This window comes from Drosophila miranda, chromosome 4 (genome assembly GCF_003369915.1).
Source record: "Drosophila miranda strain MSH22 chromosome 4, D.miranda_PacBio2.1, whole genome shotgun sequence".
Taxonomy (NCBI): domain Eukaryota; kingdom Metazoa; phylum Arthropoda; class Insecta; order Diptera; family Drosophilidae; genus Drosophila; species Drosophila miranda.
Genome location: NC_046677.1, coordinates 5926243 through 5950036, shown reverse-complemented (window position 1 = coordinate 5950036; position 23794 = coordinate 5926243). Strand labels below are relative to the sequence as shown.

The 23794-nt window shown below is 37.1% G+C and overlaps 1 protein-coding gene across 2 annotated transcripts; it reads left to right on the top strand.

The window, feature by feature from the left end:
* The first annotated feature begins 428 nt into the window (after positions 1-428).
* Positions 429-23121, top strand: LOC108162487 (dual oxidase maturation factor 1). Of its 2 annotated transcripts, none has more exons than XM_033393797.1 (8): positions 429-477; positions 5010-5148; positions 6906-7108; positions 8809-8866; positions 8995-9129; positions 21202-21633; positions 21698-22346; positions 22412-23121. In XM_033393797.1, exons 3-8 carry the CDS (start codon positions 6944-6946, stop codon positions 22452-22454), a joined length of 1482 nt encoding a protein of 493 aa, XP_033249688.1. In that variant the 5' UTR covers positions 429-477; positions 5010-5148; positions 6906-6943; the 3' UTR covers positions 22455-23121. The 2 variants fall into 2 exon arrangements, with proteins under 2 accessions (XP_033249688.1, XP_017152728.1); XM_017297239.2 differs by having other exon boundaries at positions 434-751.
* The last annotated feature ends 673 nt before the right edge of the window (positions 23122-23794 follow it).

Sequence of the window (23794 nt, the reverse complement as noted above, 5' to 3'; positions counted from 1 at the left end):
AGTTTTGCTTTGCTTTGGTTTTTACGGTGACAGGTGTTTCGATATTCTTGACTTGCTGATTAAATTTTTTTAATTTTTTAATGTATTAACATTGTGTGAGGTCATCCCCAAAGTGAACCAGTTTCGGAATCAGTTTCAGTTTCGTTTTCGAAAGTATGCCAAAGTATAGTCGGACAAGGTCCCTGATCAGGAATATAGCCCTGTAGCTGTCGTGGGGCCTCAAGTTCCCGGTCAGGTTTTAATTTTGTTGTTGTTGTTGTTTTCTGTGCTCTCCCGCCTGATCTTCTGAGTGCTCCATAAATTCACACTCACTTAGCCGGCAATTAGCAACAGGCAAAGCTCTGGCCCCCAAAAGCTTTCGCTCTCCCTCACACGTTTTCCGATCGCTCTCTTACTGTATTTTGTTGGGCGCCGAGCGCCAAAGCTTACTCAGTCTTCCGAAGACATACGCTCGAAGCGGACGCTGAAAAAGAAAACGTAAGACGGAGACGCGAACGTTGCGCAGGCGCAGACGACGATCGAATCGATTCAAGCAAAAGCAAAAGCCACCAACAGATACGAAACGGAATTGTGTTTTTTAGTTGTTTGCTTTTGTTTCGTGTGTGGTTTGGTGTGTGGTTATGCCATGCAAAACGCATGGTGGTAGAAAAGAAAATAACCAAAAACCGACAAAAAGTTTGCTAAAAAAAAAACAACCGCAAAAGCCGCGCTCAATTCTAATTTGTTATAATTTGAAAACAGTATTATAACGGTAAAAATCTTTTCTGGAAAAAATCTTTCATCTAGTTTTATGCTTTGTGGTTTTTTCTGCATAAATAATAATAATAAAAACACATAAAGCAAACAAGCACCAAAAATCCAATCCAATTTGCGGGTATCTTAAAAAATAATTAAAACAAATAAAACCAAAAATTGAGCAAATTTCGGCCATAATCGTAAAAAGTTAATTAAATAAGTGAAGCCACAGAAACTGTTGCAATTTTGGTTTTTATATAAAAACATGTGCGAAATAATATGCAATGAATTCAAGTAAATTAAACTGTAATTAAAAAGTGGTTGAGTAATTTATAAAAATACATAAAAATTAAAAGAGCGTTGGTCTTTAATTCAAAATCTACAATAAATCTCTTGTGTGCTAAATAAAAGAATCGAAGAATTTAACTATTCAACTCAAGTTAATAAAAACCAACTATTTATTGCATCACATATTTCTAAAAATATTAAAGAAAAATCCGTGAACAATAGTTCCATAAATTATTAATATATAATCCACCGAAAAAGTGTCAGAAGCTCGTCAAAAAAGCGCTAAAAAAAACATGAAAATCTAAAAATAAAACTTAAACACACACAAAGAACGCCCCCAAAAACTTATAAGATCTGCCGCATATGGTAGCCTCTCCCTCTCGCTCTCTCTCTCTCTCTGAGGGAGTACAAAAAAACGTGCACGTTGTGTTGTTGTTCATTTTTGATGCACATTTTTCCCGTTGTCTTTTGTCCGCCCCTCTCTTACTCAACACTTGCTTTTGTTTGTCTTTGCCTTCTTCTTCTTCTTTTTATTCCCCCGTTGGGCGCCTGTGTCTGGCGGTGTTTTATCGTTTGCTTTGCCCTTTAGTGTCTCTATGGGTGTTTATGCGTGTGTGCATCAGGTTGATTTCGGCTGGTGATGCGTTTTGACTGTGTAATTTCCACGTCGTCAGGCGGCGGCAGGAGGCAGGGCAGACACTGTAAGATTACTTCATCTGCAGTTCCATTTCCTATATGGTAGATGATTCAACTTGTTCGCATTCGCGTATATAACTGACTGACAGCACGCCAAACTGACCAGCGCAAAAATAAAAACTCAAAAAACTATAAACTGACACACAAAAGAAAGCTAACCGAAGTGCTTGGTACCCTGTAGGTTGCTCGATACTGCCGGAGTATGTACTTTATGATATAATTTTAGAATGATTCAGAATTGATAGGAAATAGCAGAAAAATCAGAAAAGAAATAATTAGATTATACACCAAAATATACACACTTCCTTATATTCGATCCCTAATTCTGGGCAAAACCATAATACCCTTTCTTCTGCCGGGGTATCAAAACAGAAACGCAAAAAAATTGCACGAAAAAGCCGGTTGAAGGCGACTCTTACATATTTACACGCACCAGCGCTCATTGAACACACAACAAAAACTACACCAAAAGCAACCGCAAAAACAAAAGCAACAACCGACGAAAGCAAAAGCAACAAGGCGACACAAAAACCTGTAACGCAGGCAGAGACGTCGACAGAGGAGTTTTTAAAGACATTTGCAGAGGCAACCCCGACCACCCCTCAATCCCCGCACCTGTACCAGGTACAGCTGCGTGTTGATTATGTCAATTTCATGTTTGCTTCATTTCCTCAACAACCGGCAGAGGGAGGGGGCCGAACAGGCGAACTGGCAAAGCTGGGCAAAGAGAAGAGAGCCAAGCCAACGGAAAGGGGAGCGGCAGCAATTTCACTTTCGTTGGACTTGAAAATAATAAAAGAAAAAAAAACACACACAGCTGCAGTCAGGCGGCAGTCTCTGAGAGACATAATGGAGACAGACAGTGGCCACGAGATAGAGAGAGAGAGCAAAAAAAAGAAACGATGCTAAAGAGAGTGAGAGTGAGCTGCAGTTGGAAGCTGCGGTGACGCCACTTGCTTTGCGAGGCTGTTGTTGCTGGTATAGTGGACAGTGGGGTGAATAAATGAAATGGGAGCGATTTCTGTAGTTAGAATGAACACATGCTTGCGAATTAATGTGTCCCACAGTGATAAAGACTTTTTAAATCCGCGACCATCGCAAAGTGGGCTGCATCCTAGTGCTGCACTGACGCCACTTCTTTTGCGGGCATTCCTACTAGCCTTGGACGGTTAAATTAAACGCTTAAAGAATGTATAATAGAATAGTGAACAGAACGTGCATGAAATAGTAAACTAAAAGTATAAAATTGATTTCTCGAAATCATGAACTATTCGATCCACTGTATTTCGTTGTCGGAAACAGACAGTAGCTTCGAAAGAAAGAGAGCACGTGATAGTCGAAGCGGCGATGATCACAAGATGCAGTGGGAATTTTAAGCTAAATGAGAACCATGTGTAATTGGAAAGAGACAAGAAAGACGGCATGTTATAAAGTGAATATTAATTGTGTTTGAAATCTTAAAAATCAAAGATTATCCTCGATGGATAGACAGCAGCTGGCAGAGAAAGAGAGCGAGTGAGAGTGAGAGTACAAAAATTAGTGTGTGCTGCGCAGACGTCAGTGTACAATGGGACTTTTAAATGAAATGATAGCAGCAAATATTTGACCAAGGAAGCTTTCAATGATTTTCGTAACGAATATTTATATTTTCAATTTGTGATAAAAAACATAAAGCATAAATTTAATAATCCAAGCAAAAAATCTTTGCGCTCCACTGTCCGTTATCGCCTTTTGTGTGTGCGTTGGCTGCTTGTTTTTTTCTCCGCTGCTCTGCCTATGCCTCTCCCACTTCGTTTCAGTTTCATTTTGTAACTGTAATGTCTCTGTTTTCATTGTTGTGTTTGTGCCATTGTTGTTGCTGTTTTAGTGCCTGTAACGTAATAGCGTAATATGCTTGCCGATTTCCACATGCAAGAGAGACGCTGCCAATGCGTTGAGCTTTACGTTTTGGTGCCAAGTCCAGCGTCGACCGCAAAGCAGCGGCCGCAAAATAGCGGCAGAAAAACATCGACTGCGACTGCAACTGCGGCAGCGCCAGTGGCTGCATTGTTGTCCGCGCATTGTTGTACGCTTTGCAGGAGAGTGTCTTGATTTAATGCAGATGTTTGTGACATACAGAGGGAACTCCTTAGGTTTTCTAAGATATAATCACACTTTAATAAAAGAAATCTGTACTTTAATGCTTTTCTTTATAAATCTGCCAAATTTTGATTAGCATCGAAAGATTTAAGCATACAGTATTCACATGAAAGATCGACTGGAAAGTGTATCAAGAGCTTCGACCACCTGCACTGGCTTTCCTTTTCGTGTTGCTTTTGTTGTAAAATTGTGCTAATAAAGCGCGTCGAATCAAAAGCGGCACCAGCTCCTGCCACAAAAATGCGAAGGTCAACCAGCAGCAGCAAAAACAAAGGCTTAAAAAGCTCACCCCCCACATTTTCGCACCTTGTTAGTTTTTCCATTTATTTTGTTGGCCTTTTTTTTGTTGCTGCTGCTGTCAGCCTGGCGAAAAATTCTAATTATAAATGAAACAATTTATTACCGGGTTTTTAAAAATAAAATGCAATTTATGTGCAACGTCTGGCGGTGGTGGCGGCTCTGTTGACTAGTTAAACCGGTTCATTGCAACGTGCAACAAACAGCAAAAAACTAAAACTACAACAAATAACATCCAACTCAATGGGGGTGCACCCCCCACTATACTCCCCCCTCAGAAGCAGACAGTAAAATGCATTTTCCAAGAAAAACATTTTTCTGTCATTTAAAGAATTGCCAGAAAAAAAATGTTACGAAAATAAATCGAATATAAATCCAAACGAAATTATTCTTTGAAATTAAGGAAATTTATGGAAAATAGATTTAGATTTATGCCAAGAACAAATATTTTTGTGGTTTTTTTAAACAAAACAAATAATTAAATCCTTTTTGAAAAAAAATTCAATTCAATTTAAAGCCAATATTTACTGCAATATAATTCTCTTAACAAGATTATGTATAAATTATACAGAAATTACATGATAAATAAATAACCTCAAACAAAAGATTAATTAAAATGCCTAAAACAAGTCCCTGAATCCCTAAAACAAGTGCAAAAAACACGATTAAATACAAGCCTTTTAAATTTATGAAAATTTTTGTGTATAAAGCTGTGAAAACAAGAATTTATTTTCAACAAAAAATTTAATTAATAAATTAACTGCAAAAATGTGTGTGTGTGTGTGCAAAAATTGATGCCAGTCTCCCATTATCGTCTTCATTAATCATAAATGCAAATTTGTACGATTATTTAGATAAAACGAGGATATATTATATATTTTGGAATCGGACATCAAAATTGGATTAAACAAAAAAAACAAATCCTATCGAAATAAAAAAGCTAAAAATAAAAAACCAATTATTTTGTATGCCGGTTTCTGCTTGACAAGTTTGGTAAGTGAACTTTAAAAAAAAAAATAAAACATTGATGGATGGATGGAGATTGAACAATAAATAAATTAAATGTTAATGAAGAACGAATTTCTAAGCATCATTGCGGAACTTGCTAAATCTATAGCCCAAAGGTAGCACTCGATTCGATTCTCGTTCTACCCCTCAGGGGCCTCCATCTGTACGGACTTTCACATGCCAGAACTCGTGCCGTGCTGTGCTGTGTGCTGGGGAAAACCAACTGAATGTTGAGATATCGATCGAAACTTACATCCGCGTGCCTCTGTCCACGTAACAAGTTATGCGTATGAGCAATGCTCTTAACCGCTAGCCTTTGCCTTTGCCTCTGTCTTCCCAGTCGAACAAAAATTTAAAGGGTATAATGGGTTTTTAAATTTCATTTGTTTGGTTTTTGCAACAAAGCTGATGAGTTGATGGATATGAGATCATGGCAATGACGAATCGGGATGTCTTGAGATCATGGAATGGATCCTGAATGTCTTTCTGAGATGCGAAATTTTTTACTGAAAAGTATTGCATTTTTTATAAGTGTTTCTTCTTAAAACGTGTTAACGGCAGGGATATTTTTACATATTAATTTCTATAAAATATTTTGTATATTTATTTTGATCATATTTTCATCTGCAAAATTTTTAATAGAAACTTATATGTAGAAATATACTTGCCACTAACATATACTCTTAAAATTTCGCTTTAAATTTCTATTGAGCTATGAGATACAATTTAAAATTAGTTTTAAAATCAAACATAATCTTAGCCATTATAACATGCTCTTCCTTGATATAAAATTTGAGGTTCCATGTTTCTGTAAAGAATTTCCTTATACTTTGGAACGATATTTAGATTCAGTTAATCGTTCAAATAATATTTATTTTGAGTCTTTAATTTCCATTGAGTCTTCATTTAAAAACCTCACCTCGTCTCCTCCGTCGTAGATCTTTTGGCCTCAAGTTCAACCTCTAGACAACCTCATTAGCATCTTATTGGTAGTTCCCCCCGTAATGTTGGTCCTAGGGTATTTATAAATTCGCCACCAAAACACACATATTATCATTCAATTTCATTCGACACTTAATTATAGTGGCTTTTGCCGACGTCATTCACTCCTCAGAGGAGGCAGAAGTCCGCCAGTCAGGCAGCCAGTCAGCAGCTGATGTCGATGATGGTTTCTCGCCGGTCAGTCTCTTAATTGTTCATCGCATCTGAAGATTTTCGTTGAAGTCGCGTTTTATTGTTAATTTGTTTGTCGCTGGAATCCGGTTCTAGGTCTCATTTCTGGTTCGCTCAATCTTTGTGGCTTTTCGAAACAAACATTTTGTTGAGGCTTTGAATTTAAATTCCTTTGTTTCAAGGAATGCCAGAAAATCTTTTCCTATTTTTGCTTGGTATCTTTTACATTTCCGGGTAGAGATACCCCCCACGGAATGGTATAATGTACGTATAAATTGATTTGCATATTTTTTCTCTCTATTTACCAAACTAATTTTTGCATTGAGCTGCCTGTCACTTGAGGTTTGAAGTATTCGCTACCTAAAAGCTTAGTCACGAATTGCAGATATATGGTATCTGCAAGATGCGATGAGAGCGGTCTTTTTGCATGATTTTGCAATGCAAATCTCATTAATTAAGTGCTCTCTCAAAATATACATCCATACATCCATCCATCGCTTTAATTTTGGGTTTTTTTGCTTACATATTTTTTTTTTTTATTAATTTATTGATTTTTTTCCCACATACAGATTCCCCTCAAACATCACAGCCATAAGCCTCAACCAGCATGAAAGGCTGGTTCGACGCTTTTCGAGACGATGGGGGACCAACGCTATATTCATTCTCCAACCGAACACCCGTCACCGGTGATGTCTCCATTGTGGCAGTATCGGTTCTATTTGCCACATTCTATGTGGCATTTTTGGTCATATTTCCGGGTGTACGAAAGCAGGTGAGTGGGCCAGTGGGCTACAGGAATAATCGTATTTTTAAATTAACCTCAAATGATCTTCATTTCGATTTATTCATTTAACCAGTTCGTAATTTATGTGTTTTAAATACCAGTTCATGAAAATTTAACTTAAAATGGAATCTTTTTTCGACTAAATTAAATTTTGTTTGAATTTGAAATTAAATTTTTTGGGTTTAATGTATAATTTGAATGTTAACCAATCACGGTGATTCTCTGAAAAATGTTCCATGAGCGAAAAGACACATGCGTTCTGAAGAACTAGTTCTTTTTTCTTATTTATAAAAAAAGCACCATAAGAAATTAATTAATTTAATTACTTCAATAATCCCAAGAGATTTACAACCATTGGACATTTATTTTGATTATATATATATTTTTTAGATATAAAAAATTAACAGCCCAACATTTGCGTGTAATTCAAGTTTCCTGAACCAGTCCCCTGGCATCAAATTAGATCTAAAATAGTGCTCATAAAAGTCGTACAATCATCGTAAATGAAATACATAAAGTACATTTCATTATCCGTGTAGCGTATAGACGCAGCCGTCGAAGTGTGGTATATATTACCATATCGAATATTAATTGACATGCGGATTGTAGCCGCTACTTGAGAACTGAACGTCCGATCCGATACGTTTTCTCACGCTGCTGCTGCTGCTGTTGCCGGCTGGTCTTCGGTCTGTGGGTCTGTGGTCTGTCTAATTGAATTGTGGCAGTGTCTGTAATCGACGGCACGTTTCCAAATAGATGTCAGATAAATCTTGAATAAAAACGATGTATACTTTTGTATAGAGAGAGAGACTTGTGTAAACCCGTTTTCGTAAAGGCGCGCCCTTTTCTTGTCTTTTGGCGTGGCAATCGAATACCAATTGTTTGCTTAATTAAAGTTTGGCAATCCTTCTAGCACTGTTCCATTAGCGGTACATTCACAGTCGAGAATATTGGTGTCTGCACTGGGAGTTTTAAGCGTTTACATGTGAATGGAAAAAACAGCGGATTTTCTGTATGCAAATGGTATAATGTGCCTCTCAAAAAACCTTTTTACTGGTTCTTCTCCTTGCATTTTTTCCAAAAATATTAAACTATTTTCGATCTAACTTGAGGTTAGGTTATGCTAGATTTTTAAAACCTGATGTTTTCGATGAAACCGAGTCACTTTTCTCCTCTATTCACTCGTGATCACCACAATGTCCATGATTACTTGAATACCTTAGGTTTATCGTATGACTTGCAACATTATTTAGATGAAAAATCATATTAATACCCGGCAGAAATCAGGATAGAATACTCCTCCAATAGCAGTTGAACCCCGGAAATATCCCTCTTAATTGGATGTACCATTGATGTTCTTGATTCATTCTTAAATTTGAGCGCATGACAATAGTGCCATTCTTTGTCCATAGCCCCAATCAGCACTTTCGGATGAGCGGAATATTCAATATTTGGTTCGTACTCGAATTCGAGACGAAGAAAGGAAGAGGTTGACATTTTCTCTCTGCTAACTACTAAATACACAAAAAAAGTTCATAAGAATTGGGAATGCATTCTTTCGCTTATGGGATGTTTTTAGGAATTAATTAATAATTAATTTAAATTAAATGAATTAAAATTGAATACGATTATTTTCCTTAGATTCTTCCTATACATTGTATAACGAATTATTATGTTTATGCTTACAGAAATTCACAACATTCTCGACAGTCACTCTGTCGCTTTTTGTGGGTCTAGTCATACTGAGTGAGTACCAGATGTGTGGCCTTCAATTGATATATGAATATGAATATAATACCTGATTTGCATATGCTCAATCTTTTCACACATCTTTATCGCACCACCAAAAACAAAAAAAAAAACAACAACAACAGTCACTCGTTTGGGATCCGCATGGCATGTGGCACATGCAACCATCATTGCACCGTACAAAGCCTTCTCACGCGAGAAGCTACCAGCTCGGATCGGCACCCACATTGGCCTCATGCATGTCAATGTAACGCTGACGGGTAAGTTTGCCAATCTTTCAATCAGGGGCTTCCCAAGTACGTAGCCGCGAGGAGTACTCGTACTCGTATTCGTTGTATTCATCGGGTGAATGGGTGAATGGGTTGTCATATTTGATTATTTCTTGTGCAGGGCCCCCAAAAGATTGGCAGAGCTTCGCTTCGCTTCTATTTGTGTTTTGTGTTTGTATTTGTATTTGAGTCTTTTTTGGTTAAATTTACTTAGGGCTAACGTTTAACGATTGGGCATGAGATTGTAGGGTAAACTTTGAGATCGATTTTGTGGTTTGTATAATGAGGTGACATGGTAGGATTATCCTTGATCGCTAAATTAGATGTTTGAAAGGGTATACATACATATGTATTGGAAATCACTTGTTGATCTGTTGATCTAGAGATTAGAAATGGTTAAGGTCCTTTGCGATTGATGAATCCCAAGTACATTTATTAGCCCAAGAATACATTTTTGAATAATTTCAAGGAGGTCTACTAAAGTGGAGCTTGGGGTGGGTTCTTGTTCGTCAAAGAACTGGTTTTTAATGGGATATGTAGTGGTAAAGCTTATAAATTGGTTAAGTTCTAGAGAAATGCAATCAATGGAAACATTGTGACCATTCCAAGTACATTTGGGTTCAATTTTTATACGATATGGAGGATAAAAGAGACATTATATAATCCCTATATCACATAAAAATCTTCTAATTGAGTTCCTTACATCAAAAGACACCTAAATATGGTTTATAATTATTCCTGTAAATTAATTATAATATAACAAAATAGTTTTCATTACAAATATTCTAAATCGGCACAAAATTCAAGTCCAAAAGTACAAAAATTGATTTATTTATGGCCCAAAGTTTTGATTTTATTCTTAAATTCTTTTTTCGTTTCTTTTGGGTTCGTACCTATTTTTATATATGTATATTCTATATATAAATATGTATAGAGCTTCTCTAATGATTTGCTTTCCAATTAAATACTATTCAAAAAAATGTCTATTTAATTGCTAATAAACCTTTTAAATTGTCTATAATGCAAACCGAAAAATGAATCACAAGCATCATTAAATTAATAATTGCTGCCGCCAGCAACAAAAAGAAATACCCCATTCGATTATATAAAAAAAAGAGTCTTTCTCAGAAATTAGTGCCCCTTTAAAAAGGAGAAAAATGTTGACCATTTATTTGGTTTTCATTAATGATCGAATGTGAATAATGTTTTTACTCAGACGCCCCTTCCAGCAATGATTCGTTGATTGAATGGCATTTGTATTCATCGGTTTATGTACGAGTATGAACGAAAAGAGTTTTCAATTCATTAAGCAAAATAATTCCCTCGTCTTGGGGGCTCTGTGTCGTGCCTCCACAGACTTCCCAATCTCCACGCCCCCATCTTTTTGAGTCGATCCCCCAAAGAGTAGATAAAAAACGAACGTCATCAGCGAACGAAACGGAGTTCGAAAACAATTGAGCAATTTTCATACAAGATTTTTATCGTTCATCTCGAAAATCATGAAAGAAAAGTGGGTAAAGTCGACACGGGAATACTCTTACAGATTGATTGTTAAAGCGATTTAATTTTGATTTATCAAGAAGATAGGTCGTGTTTAAATATTTAAAACTAAAATTTCTATTATTTTCTTGGTGTCATTAAAATAAAAAAATTATTTTCTACTAAAAATATATACTTTGACCGATCTGTAGTGATTATTGGAATAGAAACTGGCTTGCAGTTATGTAGACATTGCCTTGAATCATTCCTGAAACTACAGAATATTTTTTAAGCTTTTAAAAACTAATCAAAACGTTTTTTTTAGAGGTACAATTCTCATTTTTTGATATATTTTTTTAAAAATACATAAAAATGCTCAGATATCAATAATTACTTTCAAAAATATTGCTGGTCCTTCTTTGTGTTGCAAAATTATTTAAATATTCATTATACTTTACTTGACTTTTGTGTATATAAATTTTAATTAAAACGCTTTAATTTTCAATCCGGGTAGCAGTTGCTGCTGCGGTTTAGGGTTTGACTAGAGGTTAGGCTTCTGGCTAATTGATTTCCCAAAACTGTTGTGGCTGATATTTATATTCCCCTGAATTTTTTGTATTTTCCGTGGCTCAAATGAGGGCGATGGGTGGGCGGTGACGTCAGTAAGTGCTGCGGTTGATGCCGATGCCGCCGCTGCTGCTGCTTTGTTTGTTGGCTCCTGCCAAGTGCCAAGTCAAGTTGCATGTCACGATTCTTGGCAACAATAGTGGCAGTAGAGAGGGGCAGCTGGGGCAGCAACAGCAACAAATTGAAATGCCACTCGACTCGCGCTCTGCTCGACACCTGCGGAAATATTCGATTCCAAATAGCAAAATCGCTTGCCATACAGGCCTCTATGTCTATACATGTGTATATCCCCCCTATATATATATATATATATATATCTGTTTTGTTTGTTCAGATTTCACTCACTTTGCTCATCGAAAAGGTGAAATGCTTTTGTGTGTTTGTTGGGGGGCTACCTTAGACCTCAGCTGAATCAATTGGAATGCCAGTTTCAAGTCAACTCAAGCACGAATAATCCATACAATACTCCTGGCCCCCCCATCACCCCCATCACTCCCACAAAATGTGAGCAAATGTTTCGAGTGACGGCGGGGCAGCAGTTGTCTGTTGTGTGGCACCATAACAATCATTTTTTGTTTGCCAAATATGGAGATTAAATATTATGGTAGATGCCCTTTGGAGGGAAGGCAGCAGGTCATTTTCTTTAGGTTTAGGATTGCTACACCAGGAAGTGGTTTTGTAGAAGGTTTTTTAAAGGTTTTTCTGGGTTTTTTTGGGACCATACGACTTTTAAAGGTGGTTTTCCCACAGGAAACTTCCCACAAATATTTCCTATCTCTTAGAATAATCCGTATTCGTACTATATCTCTGTCTAAATCTATTCCTAGCAATAAATTCTTAATCCGATTATTGCCTATAAACTCTTACGGGTTTTCGGACACCATTCGGACAATTAGAACAGCATAAGTGTAAGGGAAAGATAGATGTACACTAAAACAAAGCAAAAGTGGGGTAAAAATATATCTACACTCAAAAACAACAAGAGTACAAATAGATGTACACTAAAACAAAGCCAAAACCAGTAGATGTGTCGATATTTACCCCTTGGATTGACCCCTCCTTCAACCTCTGACTCTATGACGGCGGGGAGGGCATTATGTCGGTGTCCATATTGGTTTTTGACTAATACAGTTTTTGTGGAGTATCTCTATGTTTTCCCTCCAAAAACCGCACACCCTCTGCCATGGCTAATGCTCTTTCGGTAGCATTTGACGCCCTCCCAACCCCACCCCACCCCAAATAACGGAACCCCAACCGGAATGACGTTTGCCAAAAAGTGTTTCACGTGTTTCTCCACTCCTTCCCGTTCTCTCTATTGTTATTTCTATCTATTATTTTTGTTGCCTGTTAGATGGATGAATGGAGGGTAGAGTGGGCGTTGGATTTCTGGTTTTGTGTTTTAGTAAAAGGGCAAACGTTGCCTCAAGTTGACAGCAGCTGCTCCACAAAATGTTTCTAGTTTTAGAAACTGTATTTTTTTTCTCTGTTTTTTCCGTTTTTGGTGCGATTTTGAATATGATAATTGCGCATGTCAATCGTTGGAGTGTGTCTTAGAGGAGGCTCTCTATGGGGCACTCTGACAACTTAATTGTTGCACTCGTTACGGAGTCGTTTTTTTTTGGTTGTTGTATGATTTTCAATTTGTAATTGAAGCATTTTCCATTGCCAAATCAAAGTCAGGCAAATGTCAAAAATCTTTTTGGTGAATGATCATTTTATAATGATGATTACCGTATGAATAAAAAGTCGGCTTTTTGTTTGGATTTTTGGGCCAATCTGCGGTCTTAATGATATCTCATTCATGAGACTTTTGTTGCACTTCCACTTCCAATTCCACTTCCAATTTGGGTTGCAGTTTGCTTGCGGTCTTGTGGCATTCATTGTCTGTTTCCTCTGTCTTTAAGGTCTCTTGTGGGTGTGTTTTTTTTTATACTATGCTCGATTAACTGCGGCATTTAGACACTTTGTTGGCGGCTGCCTTTTTATTTTGTTGTAGTTGTAGTTGCATTTTGAAGTGCAAGGAACTCAAGTGTTGCAACGCCAGCTGTTGTCGATGGTTCTTCGGCCTGCAGCCTTCCCTTCTAAGTATCTGACTCACTCAAATGAATGGAACTCATTGAGATATACTATTTAGTTTTTAGTTAGTTTTTAATTGCCAAATTATTTTCTATAGAGGTTTCTGTACAGGTATTTAAAGAGTTTTGAGATGCTAAGGTTGAATATAGAGTATTCTAAGTACGAAGAGTAGTGCTATAAATCTGAGGGGCTAGAAAAGATATGCTATATCAAGGTTTTAAGGTCTAAAGATACTTATTTTTTGGGAAATTAACAATTTTATACCTGAATTTTCAAAGAATTAGTGCCATAATACTTTGCCTTTGAGACTTTTTCAACCAAAATTTCCGGAATTCTAGATTGTCTACGATTTATAATTGGAATTCGAATATTTTGAACAATGCCTTTGAATAAGACAATTTTTTCCTCTATAAAAAAATTAATCCGTACTCCAAAATTTAATTATTATTATTTTTTTGTTTGTATTATTAAAATAAAATAAAATTATTATTATTCCTGTGAATAAGCGCTGTTTACTTTATAAAAAAAATAAAACCGTACTCCAAAAATTGTTATTTAAATATTATTAATATTTTGTATTATTAAAATTAAGTAAAATACATAAGAAAATAATATTATAATTAAATAAGCGAATCGGTTGCATCGAGGCCTTCGTCTCCTTTTAATTTATTTAAAGTCTTTGTTTTTAGGCTATTTTTTTTATAAGTAGTCTTATAATATTTTACCCGTAAAAAATGTGCCTCGACAACAACGATTAATATTACAATTAATTAAGCAAAGCAGTAGAATGGAAACCTTCTTCTCCCTTTAATTATTTGTAAGTCTTACTCTCAAAATTTTTTACCCGTAAAAAATTTGCCTCGACAAAAACGTGCACACAGGTGTTTTTTTTGTTCGATTTCAAAGCCCTTAGGCCTTTAGTACTCCTCATTGATTTTTCAATTAAAAGCTAATGACCCTTTTTTGTGTCACCTGCGGACTCCTGCGGCTGTCCACATCTTTGCCTAATTTTGGACACCTGCCCACTTGTCCGCTTACCCGCCTCCCACATGTGTAAGCAGCGTTTTCTATTTATAAAATAAATCCATTCTATTTGCAATTTTTTTTTACGTTTCATTTCCTAATGGAGATGGACATCTGGCGGCGCACTCACTCGAGTGATGACCAAAAAACTCATGACAGAAATGGAACGTACTCACATTTGTTTCTAACATTCACAGACACATACAATCATGTGGCAGAAGGGGCACAGAAGGGGGGTAACCACTGATGAGGTGTATATCCGTACAATTTAGAAAAAGGAAAAAAAAATAGAAGCAACGTTTTCATTGTCTCTCTGTTGCTCTTTGTGTCCGATGTATTGTCGTGTGTCGTGTGCCTCTTTGTCTATTGTAGAGTCATGATTAATTTAGGTTTTTTTTTTTTTGCCAAATTGTTTTTTAACCCGTTCATCCACTCCCGGGCTCCACTCTTCTCCTCTCTCTCTCTCTCTCTCTGCAGCCCCAAAGTAAACACAAAAAATCAGCATAATCATCACTTAAAATTATGAAAAGGCATAAAAATGTTTAAATTTATTTGTCTTTGTTGTTGTTGTTGTTGTTGGCTGTACTTAAGCGCGAGCTACCATCAGCATACGCATCCACATCCATCGGCGTCGTCATCCGGCTCAAGTATCAAGTAGGAAAACATTAATTTTCGTATGGGTATATGGTAATTTTTTGTGTTGTGTGGGGGGTGGAAGGGGTTCTTACATTTAATAATGGAAATAAAGATTCATTTGACGGAAGTTTGCGGAAGTGGGCCTTAGGGGTTGCCGAAAGCGGGTCCCGTCATGTAAAATTTATTAACAATATTAATGATTCGAGTGGTTAATGGCTGTTTATATTTTTTTAAATATTTACAAAATAGGAACACCTTTTGCGAAAACGAATTTAGATCTAAGATCTATAGAAATGGAGGAATGCTTTGTAAGAAAAGGGAAAAATATCAAAAAAACTTTGTGCCCTTTTGTTTCAAATTAATAAATCGAATATTCAAGAGTACTCTATTTTGTAGCAAACTTAAAAAACAAATAGTATTTCCCATTAATTGTACTTTTAATATAAGTTTTTGTTCGATTATTTTCTCAGATTTTCTGTGAAAAAACATATAAACTTTATTTTTGCGTCGTTGAAAAGATCTTTTGAAAATCCTGGAACACTCTTCAATAGAATATTATAGAAAATATTCCTTAGAAATCGAATAAAAAAACGAGGGGGAACGTTGTGAGTTGCTGCGGACACCGCAACTCTACATTTATACCCGATACTTAGTCAGTACGGCTCTCCTGCGGCAGACGCCGCTAATATTAAACGACACGATAAAGAGTGCGTGCGAGAGAGACAGAAAATCAGTCTGAGCGTGACGTCGGGCGCTGCGTAGCCACTGCAAATTGATTTGTTCCTTTTGGGTATACAAATGATCCGATCTGATCCAGATTCAGCAGTCTGATAGATATGGTCATTATCTATGATTCTGCGTTTTTAGTTTTCTCGAATCTGCAATATTGTGGATGCAACAGATTTTCGTCCTTTGTGGGGGCGGAAGGGGGTGGGGCGAAATTCTGAGATATACGTTTTATAGTGAGATCTAACAGAAGTGCGGACACCAAATTTGGTTACTCTAGCCTTAATAGTCTCTGAGATTTGTGGATGCCCTAGATTTTCGTCCTTTGCGGGGGCGGAAGGGGGTGTGGCGAAATTTGGACACGAAACGGTCAAGGTCCGATATCACAGGAGTGTGGATACCAAATTTGGTTGCTCTGGCTCTTATAGGTTCTGAGATCCTTGAACTCATATTTTGCAATTGGCAAAGCCGACCATGAAACCTGTGTGTTAGAGAGAGACAGAGCGAGAAAGAATGAAATTGTTTTCTTGATTCTGGCTATAATAATTATACGATCTGGTTGAGATTTTACACTCTTGAACATATAGTCATCCTCTACGATTCTGCGTTGTTAATTTTATCGTATCTTTAAAAATGTGGATGCCACAGATTTTCGTTCTTTGTGGGGGCTGAAGTGGGCGGGGCGAAGTTTTGAAATATTTTTGTAGCAGTGACATATCACAGAATTCTGGATCCAAAACATCGTTGCTCTAGCTCTTATAGTCTTTGAGCACTAGGCGCTGAAGGGGACGGACAGACGGACGGACGGACAGACGGACAGACGGACAGACAGACATGGCTCAATCGACTCGGCTATTGATGCTGATCAAGAATATATATACTTTATGGGGTCGGAAACGATTCCTTCTGGACGTTACACACATCCACTTTTACCACAAATCTAATATACCCCAATACTCATTTTGAGTATCGGGTATAATAATACAAAATTAAAAAAATGCGTAATATTATAAAAAATAGTACAAAAATTCATAAGATAAAATAAAATAATAATTTAAAAAAAATAGTAGGTCTAATGAAAAATAATTTTTTAATTTTATTATATGTAATTGGGATTGTATTTTTGATTATAAAATAATATCACTGATACAAATTATGTTGAATGAAAAATAATTCAAAAAATGCATAATAAATAAATAATATTAAAAAAATAAAATAATAATAAAAAATAAATAGGAAATCGAATGAAAAATTAAAATAAATAAATAAATAATACAAAAAAATAAAATATTTTTTTTGGTCCAATAAAATTTAAATTTTATTCTAATAAAAAACACCAGAAAATACCTCTGATCTGCCAAGGTCTCTATTCTCTCTGGAGCACGTTCTCCGTGTCAGCACATTCTAAAATCCATCATAATCCAAAATCTATTTAAATTTCTGTAAAGTGTACCCCGCACTAATCTGCCTTCTTTTAAGTAAAACCTAACCCATTTTTCTACACCCAAGACACCATTTCCTATCCCTCAATTTTCCCCAATAGTAAATAAAATCTACCATTTAATGATTAATCTTTATTTGATTTTTTTTTTATGAGTATCCCCTACTTTTACTTCCCCTTTTTAATTTCCGACTGAATGTCAGATCTTAATCGATTCGGCCATAAACCACATCCACATTGGCATCAAGTAGAGCTCCGCACAATTACCAAATTGAACCGGTTGCAACGCGTTGCAGCCCAACCAACACAGTTTCCACATCCAAAACGAGTCTGTCTGTGTCTGTGCCACCAACTGGGAAATCATAACGATTGTCAGTTTAATGACTTTACAATCGATCTACAAAATGCGTAGACAGTGCGTAGACTTGACTTTGTTTTGCGTTTGCCAATTTCGTGATCGGGAAAAATCGAAAAAAAAAAAAACACAACAACAACAAAAAAAGACAAGAAAACGTAGGCCAGAGCGACATACTCGTACGATGGAAAACCTTGCCCCAAGTCGAAGGCCAAGCCCCAGAGCATATATTATATGACAACTTTTTGACGATTTATGTAATTCTTTTTTTTTTACAATGTCTGGTATTTGTTTTTTTTGTTGCTTTTTAATATTTTCTTGGCGTTAAGTTTGTAATTTGTAAGCTCGTTCGAACTGGTGGGCGTTTTTCGATGTTTGGGCATAAATTTGTACCGCTTTGCCGGCTTTGACGTCTCTCTCCTCGCCCTCTGGCATGAGTCATTCGGAGTCGGATTGGAGGAGAGGTCTTGTTGCTTTTTGAGGTAGCACTGAGCGTGGGAATTTCCTATATAAGTCATCGTTTTAAAGCCCACTAAGAGGTTGGTAGGGGTGTCTCAAAAATGGTATTTTATGGGAATTATAATTATGATATTATGGTATTTATTATTAGGTTTAAATGAAATGTGAACACGGAACTAGTGGACAGAGAAAAATGTAGACAAAAATGTCATATGGGGCTTTGGTGTAATTGGTTTTAGGAGTAGGGTTGGAGGATATTCTAGGGTGTCTAGAGTAAAATTTCTCTTACTTTAAGTTAAACTAGTTTATCAGATATAAGGATAAAATCTAGGAATTTTGTGAATCATAAGTAATGGAAAATTATGTAAAAAATAGTTTATGTTTCAAAAGATAATGTGGGATTCTTGGAATCAAATTAAGCTTAAATTTAGTTAAAATGTAGCCCTAGAAATATCGTAGCCTGTAGATAAAAATTTAATACCCATTAATTTTCAAATATGTTCATGAAAAATACTAAAATTTTAAAAGAAAAAAGAATCAACAAAAGAGCTTTTCTTTCCCATGAATAAAAAGATGGAGCTTTTCTTAGTGTTCTCGAAACACAATAAGGATCTTCGTTTAGTCATCCAGGAATCGAAGTACAAGCTATGCACATTTTAAGCTTTGGTTTATGTTGTATTAAAATTAGTAAAACCTTAAGCTAATTGTGGAAAAATATCGGTAATAGGATGTCCCACGAAGTAGAACCATTCCATTAGGTTGAAGTGTTCCGATATTCCTGTAACGTCTTCCTTTTCTACATATAAATAAATCCTATTTTCCTATTCTATATTCCTATTCAATAAAAAAATGAACTACCATCTATAATTCCATTACTAGTTATAGGGTAATAGTTGATTCTGTGTACTTTTATTGAATAAATAATTCCATATACCTTTTCCTTCAATAGCTAATTCTTGAAATCATTTTCTAATAGTTGATTCTGTTTATCTTTTTATCTAATAATGCTTGATTCTCCATTTCATTCTCCAATCAATTCATATTCGAAAACGATTCCCATTATAATTCTTCCTCTTGGGTTTTTTTCCATCATTCTTTTATTGACTTTCGAAAATGAATATCTCGGGCTTTTAATTAAAAATACCTCTCCTCTTGTCTACTCTCGTGTGCCACTCGTTGTTGAGCTTTTCAGCTTCTCTTATTTCTTTGCGTATTTTGTCACTCTTTTTTTGTGTTTGCCAGACACTGTGGCAAACGTGAGTAGCAGCAGCAGCAGCCCCACGATCCGGCAAATCCATATATCATTTAAAGTCCGGCTGCCGATGAAGACCCCCCTTTTAACTGCGAAATAAAAGATTAATGATTTATGCATAAATGCTTAAAATGCTTTTAGCCATTAAACACACAAATAGTTCTGTGGCAGAGAGTGGGTTTGATTTTGTAAATTTGCATTCTGTTCCTTTTATTGTTTTGCGGCGAAAGGAAACAAAAGTAAAGTTTCAGCCTTAGGTTTCTCTTCCATTCATAAAAAAGATACGCCCAAAAGTATCCATTAGTCAGATTTATACTTTTATGGCTATATATAATGCGTCATCTAGAGTTCTAGATCTTGAGAGTAAGGCATGTCTTTTGTACATATGATTGTGGAGATACTCTTTAAAGACGGTGGGTTTATTATAAATTTGGGGTTGGGTTTACAATGCAGAGATATTTTGGGGACTTGAGAGTCTACGGTTAATAGGTTATTGTAGCCAGAATGAAGCCTTGCGCTCTTTCTATCTTTCTCTCTCATTTTCTCTTGCAGTGTGGCTTAGCGGATCGTTTTTATAGCCAGAATAAAGTAAAAAAGCTTGCTTTTGCGGTTCCATCTGAGTTCCATCTCTTCCAGTGTGGCTTAGAAGTAATTGTTTTTATGGTTCCTAGTTCATAGTTCCATATCCACCTTGCGCTCTATCTCTCTTTCTCTTCCAGTGAGGCTTAGCAGTAATCTTTTTATAAGCAGAAAAGGTTGCATTCGTAGTTCACTCATTTACTCTTCCAGTGTGGCTTAGCAGATCGTTTTTTTTAGCCATAATGAAGAAAAAAGGTTTGCGTTCACGGTTCCATATCCGCCTTGCGCTCTATCTCTGATTTTCTCTAATTTTCTCCTCCAGTGTGGCTTAGCAGATCGTTTATATAGCCAGAATGAAGAAAAAAAAGCTTGCCTTTGTGATTCCATCTGCGCCTTGCGCTCTACCCCACTCTTTCTCAAATTTTTCTCTTCCAGCGTGGCTTTGCAGTAATTGTTTTCAAAGCTAGAATAAAGAGGAAAAGTTTCCAGGTATGGTTATATACCCCTCTCGTTCTATCAGCACCTCTACCAGTGTGGCTTAGCTGCGAGTGGAACAAACGTTTCAAAAAACTCTTTGTATGAAAAACACACACCTTTGTTTCTGAACAAAAACCAACAAAAACTCAACAGCCTGCGGATTCATGTCTCTATTTTTTCACAGGCTAATCGGATATTGTACCAAAATCGTTGGACTATATCTGCAAGGGTATCAAATGCTTCTTTGCTCGAACAAATACTGTATTTATTTTCGTTGAACCGAATGCGGAATCACTTTGGGGCTTTGAAGTTGTTTGGCCGCTCGAGAGGTGCGCAAAGTTGTCTATAAATTATGCAAATATTTTTTTATTCATTTATTTAGTAGTCTCTCTCTCTCTGTTACTCTTTCAAAAACTTGTTGAGAAACGCGCTCGCAAAATAGCGAATAAAAAAATAGAATAAACTGAATGCAAAACGGGCCAAAAGCGCGTGCGCTGTAAACCGGAAAAATTGTTGACGAATGTTAACAAAATATGCAAACAGCAAAAAAGGAGAATTGTATTTGTTGCAAATTGATTATGCGAATGTTGCAGTTGTTGTTGCACTTTTGAGCCGCCAAGCCGTTCACTTGAGGAGCTCAAAAGCCATTGACAATGAATGTGCGGCATTACGCATACGCCTGGTGGCAGCCAAAACACTTCCGGTGGCAACAGGAAATTATCATTTAGTTGCAGTGTTGCAGTGTCTGTAATTGCACTGAAGGTTGCATTCACGATTCGAGTGCATTTTGAAGGTGTCTAGAGGTTTTTGTTTTGGGTTCTGACTTGATTTACAGGCCCATTTTGTGATTGTCAAGAGGCTGTCGAGGGTGTTCGAGGTGGAGTGGTGTTTTAATGAGAGTCTAACTATGTTTTTTTTTTTCCCGTTCCACAGCCATACCCATTGGGAACTATACACCGCCGGATATCGACTACAACGAACGCTTCATGTGGGAGGGAGCCACCGATATGAGCGCCAACTATAGGCATGCCCTGCAGCGGGGCCTGCCGTTTCCCATTCTCACGGTGGCCGAGTATTTTAGCCTGGGACGCGAGGGCTTCTCGTGGGGCGGACAGTACAGGGCGGCGGGATATTTTGCCAGCATAATGCTGTGGTCATCGCTGGCCTCGTGGCTGCTGATGAACCTCCTGCTGATTGCCGTGCCCCGGTATGGGGCGTACATGAAGGCCCTCACGGGGGCCCTGCTCGTCTGCACCACCGTGGGATATCATTGTCTGTTGCCCAAGCGGCCGTTGTGCATTTATTTGGAGGGCGGACGCCTGGAGTTTCATTTTGGATGGTGCTACTGGTTGGTCCTGGTAGCGGGTGAGTGGAATATCAAGGAATTTTAGAGACCCTTCTAGATACTCATTTCTGTTGCTCTTTTCAGGGATCCTGTGCTTCATAGCGGGCGTGCTGATCTCCATCATTGACCTGGTGTGGCCGCATACCTTCTCCACGGTGCTGGAGGTGTACTACGGCACTCCCTATGATCGTCATGTCATCCTGGAGGAGTCCAGCGATGTGCGTTACCGCAAGCCGCGCAACAGTCGCAGCCTGGAGGACCCTCCAGGTCTGGGCTCTCGCATACTGCGGCGCCTGAGCTCCAAGGCCCGCGACATGCAGCACGTGACGGCGCCGCGACGCGACAGTCCCGCGGGAGTCTCCAACAGCGCCGGCGGGGGCGGTGGCAGCGGTAGCGGCGGCGTCGAGAACAAGGGCTTCCAGTCGGATGTGCCCAAGAGTCCATGGCGCTATCCCTTCAGACGATCGCAGCAGATGCCGCCGCCGCATCAGCAGCACCAGCACCAGCATCCGCTGCAGCAGCAGCATCCGCAGCATCAGTCGCACTCGCACCAGCACCAGCACCAGCACCAGCATCACCATCAGCAGCAGCTGCAGTTTGTGGGCGGCCCAGTGGTGCAACATCCTATGCACCACATGCAACGCACCATGTCCCAGGACTCGGGATCGAGTATGGGCTCGGCAGCGGTGCAAATATCGCCGCTGCACAAGCATGCCCTCGCCCGAATGTTGCCGTAAGTCTAGTCTCTCTCTAAAGTCTAATCTCCAACTAATTCTTTGCCGCCTGTTTCCCTGGCAGTAATCCTCCCGTGGAGCGTATACGTGACATGGATCACTGGTGATGCCATTGGACAAACCATTTATTTTTTATAGGGCTTCAACAATTCTTGACTTTAGATCGATAAAAAAACAACAAAAACTAAACCACTTGATGACAAAAAATGCTACAAAACAATTTGTGATAATTTCTTAATTTAAAAACAAAACAAAACGAAAAAACAAAATCAATTAATTGACAAGATCACATAATTTTAAATCCTAAACAAGAAAAACATTCGCTAAATTTAAAATCTAACTTTAATTAAATTATTTTAAATGTTTAAGTTAAAAAAAATCAATTTTTAAGAGGCAGATCGCGTTGATGCAAACAAATTTCAAGGATAAGCACGTTTTTAGTGATGTTCATTTGTGATAAGAGAGAATCCTGCCTCACGCACACACACGCACACAGATACACCCATACATACATACACGAGGGACCGTGAGAACCGTGAGAACCGTGAGTTATAATAAAAAGCAAAACAAAAATGATATTTGATATTTAAGTATAATGAATAATTTATTTTATGCTCTCGATTGAATATGAATTCCATGCCAGTGTCTTTAAATATTAAGTCTATAAAGTCTATAAAATGTGTAAACTCTCTTTTAAGTTTAATTTTTAAGAATTGACCATGTTTAAACTTACAAAATTAATGATATTCGAAACAAATGACGATGATGAAACCGAAGAAATGTTTTTTTGTATGGCTTTTTGGTATGGGGCTTTTCGAGATCACTTTACTTGATGGTGCCTCTTAAGATTTGCAGCCTATATTATAAGGTTTTTTAATATTTGGGAACGTACATATATTTTATTTATATAAATATTGGAAAACAGCAATTGGTTCCATCAGATTATATCCATACATTTCTGAAGTAGTTTTAGTATTTTTAGTGTTTTTATTTAGTATGCTTAGTATATAAAATGTATGTATATATATATTAGGGTTTGTTTTTTATGAGAAAGATTAAGATACCGCCTTAAGCAGATATTGATTATTATTTCTAAAAATTTCTTAAGTATTTTTAGTGTTTTTATTTAGTATGCTTAGTATATAAAATGTACATACACATGTGCATTTATTTTAGTGTTTGTTTTTGATGCGAAAGATTAATATACTGGCTTAAAAAGAAATTGGTTCCTTAAGATTATTATATCTACAAATTTCCGAAGTATTTTTAGTATTTTCAGTATTTTTATATAGTATGCTTAATATAAAAAATGTATGTACATATATTTTAGGGTTTGTTTTTTTATGAGAAAGATTAAGATACCGCCTTAAACAGAAATTAGTCCTTTAGGACTAATATATCCATCATTTTGTTAGGCTTTTTTTTTTAGTATTTTCAGTATTTTTAT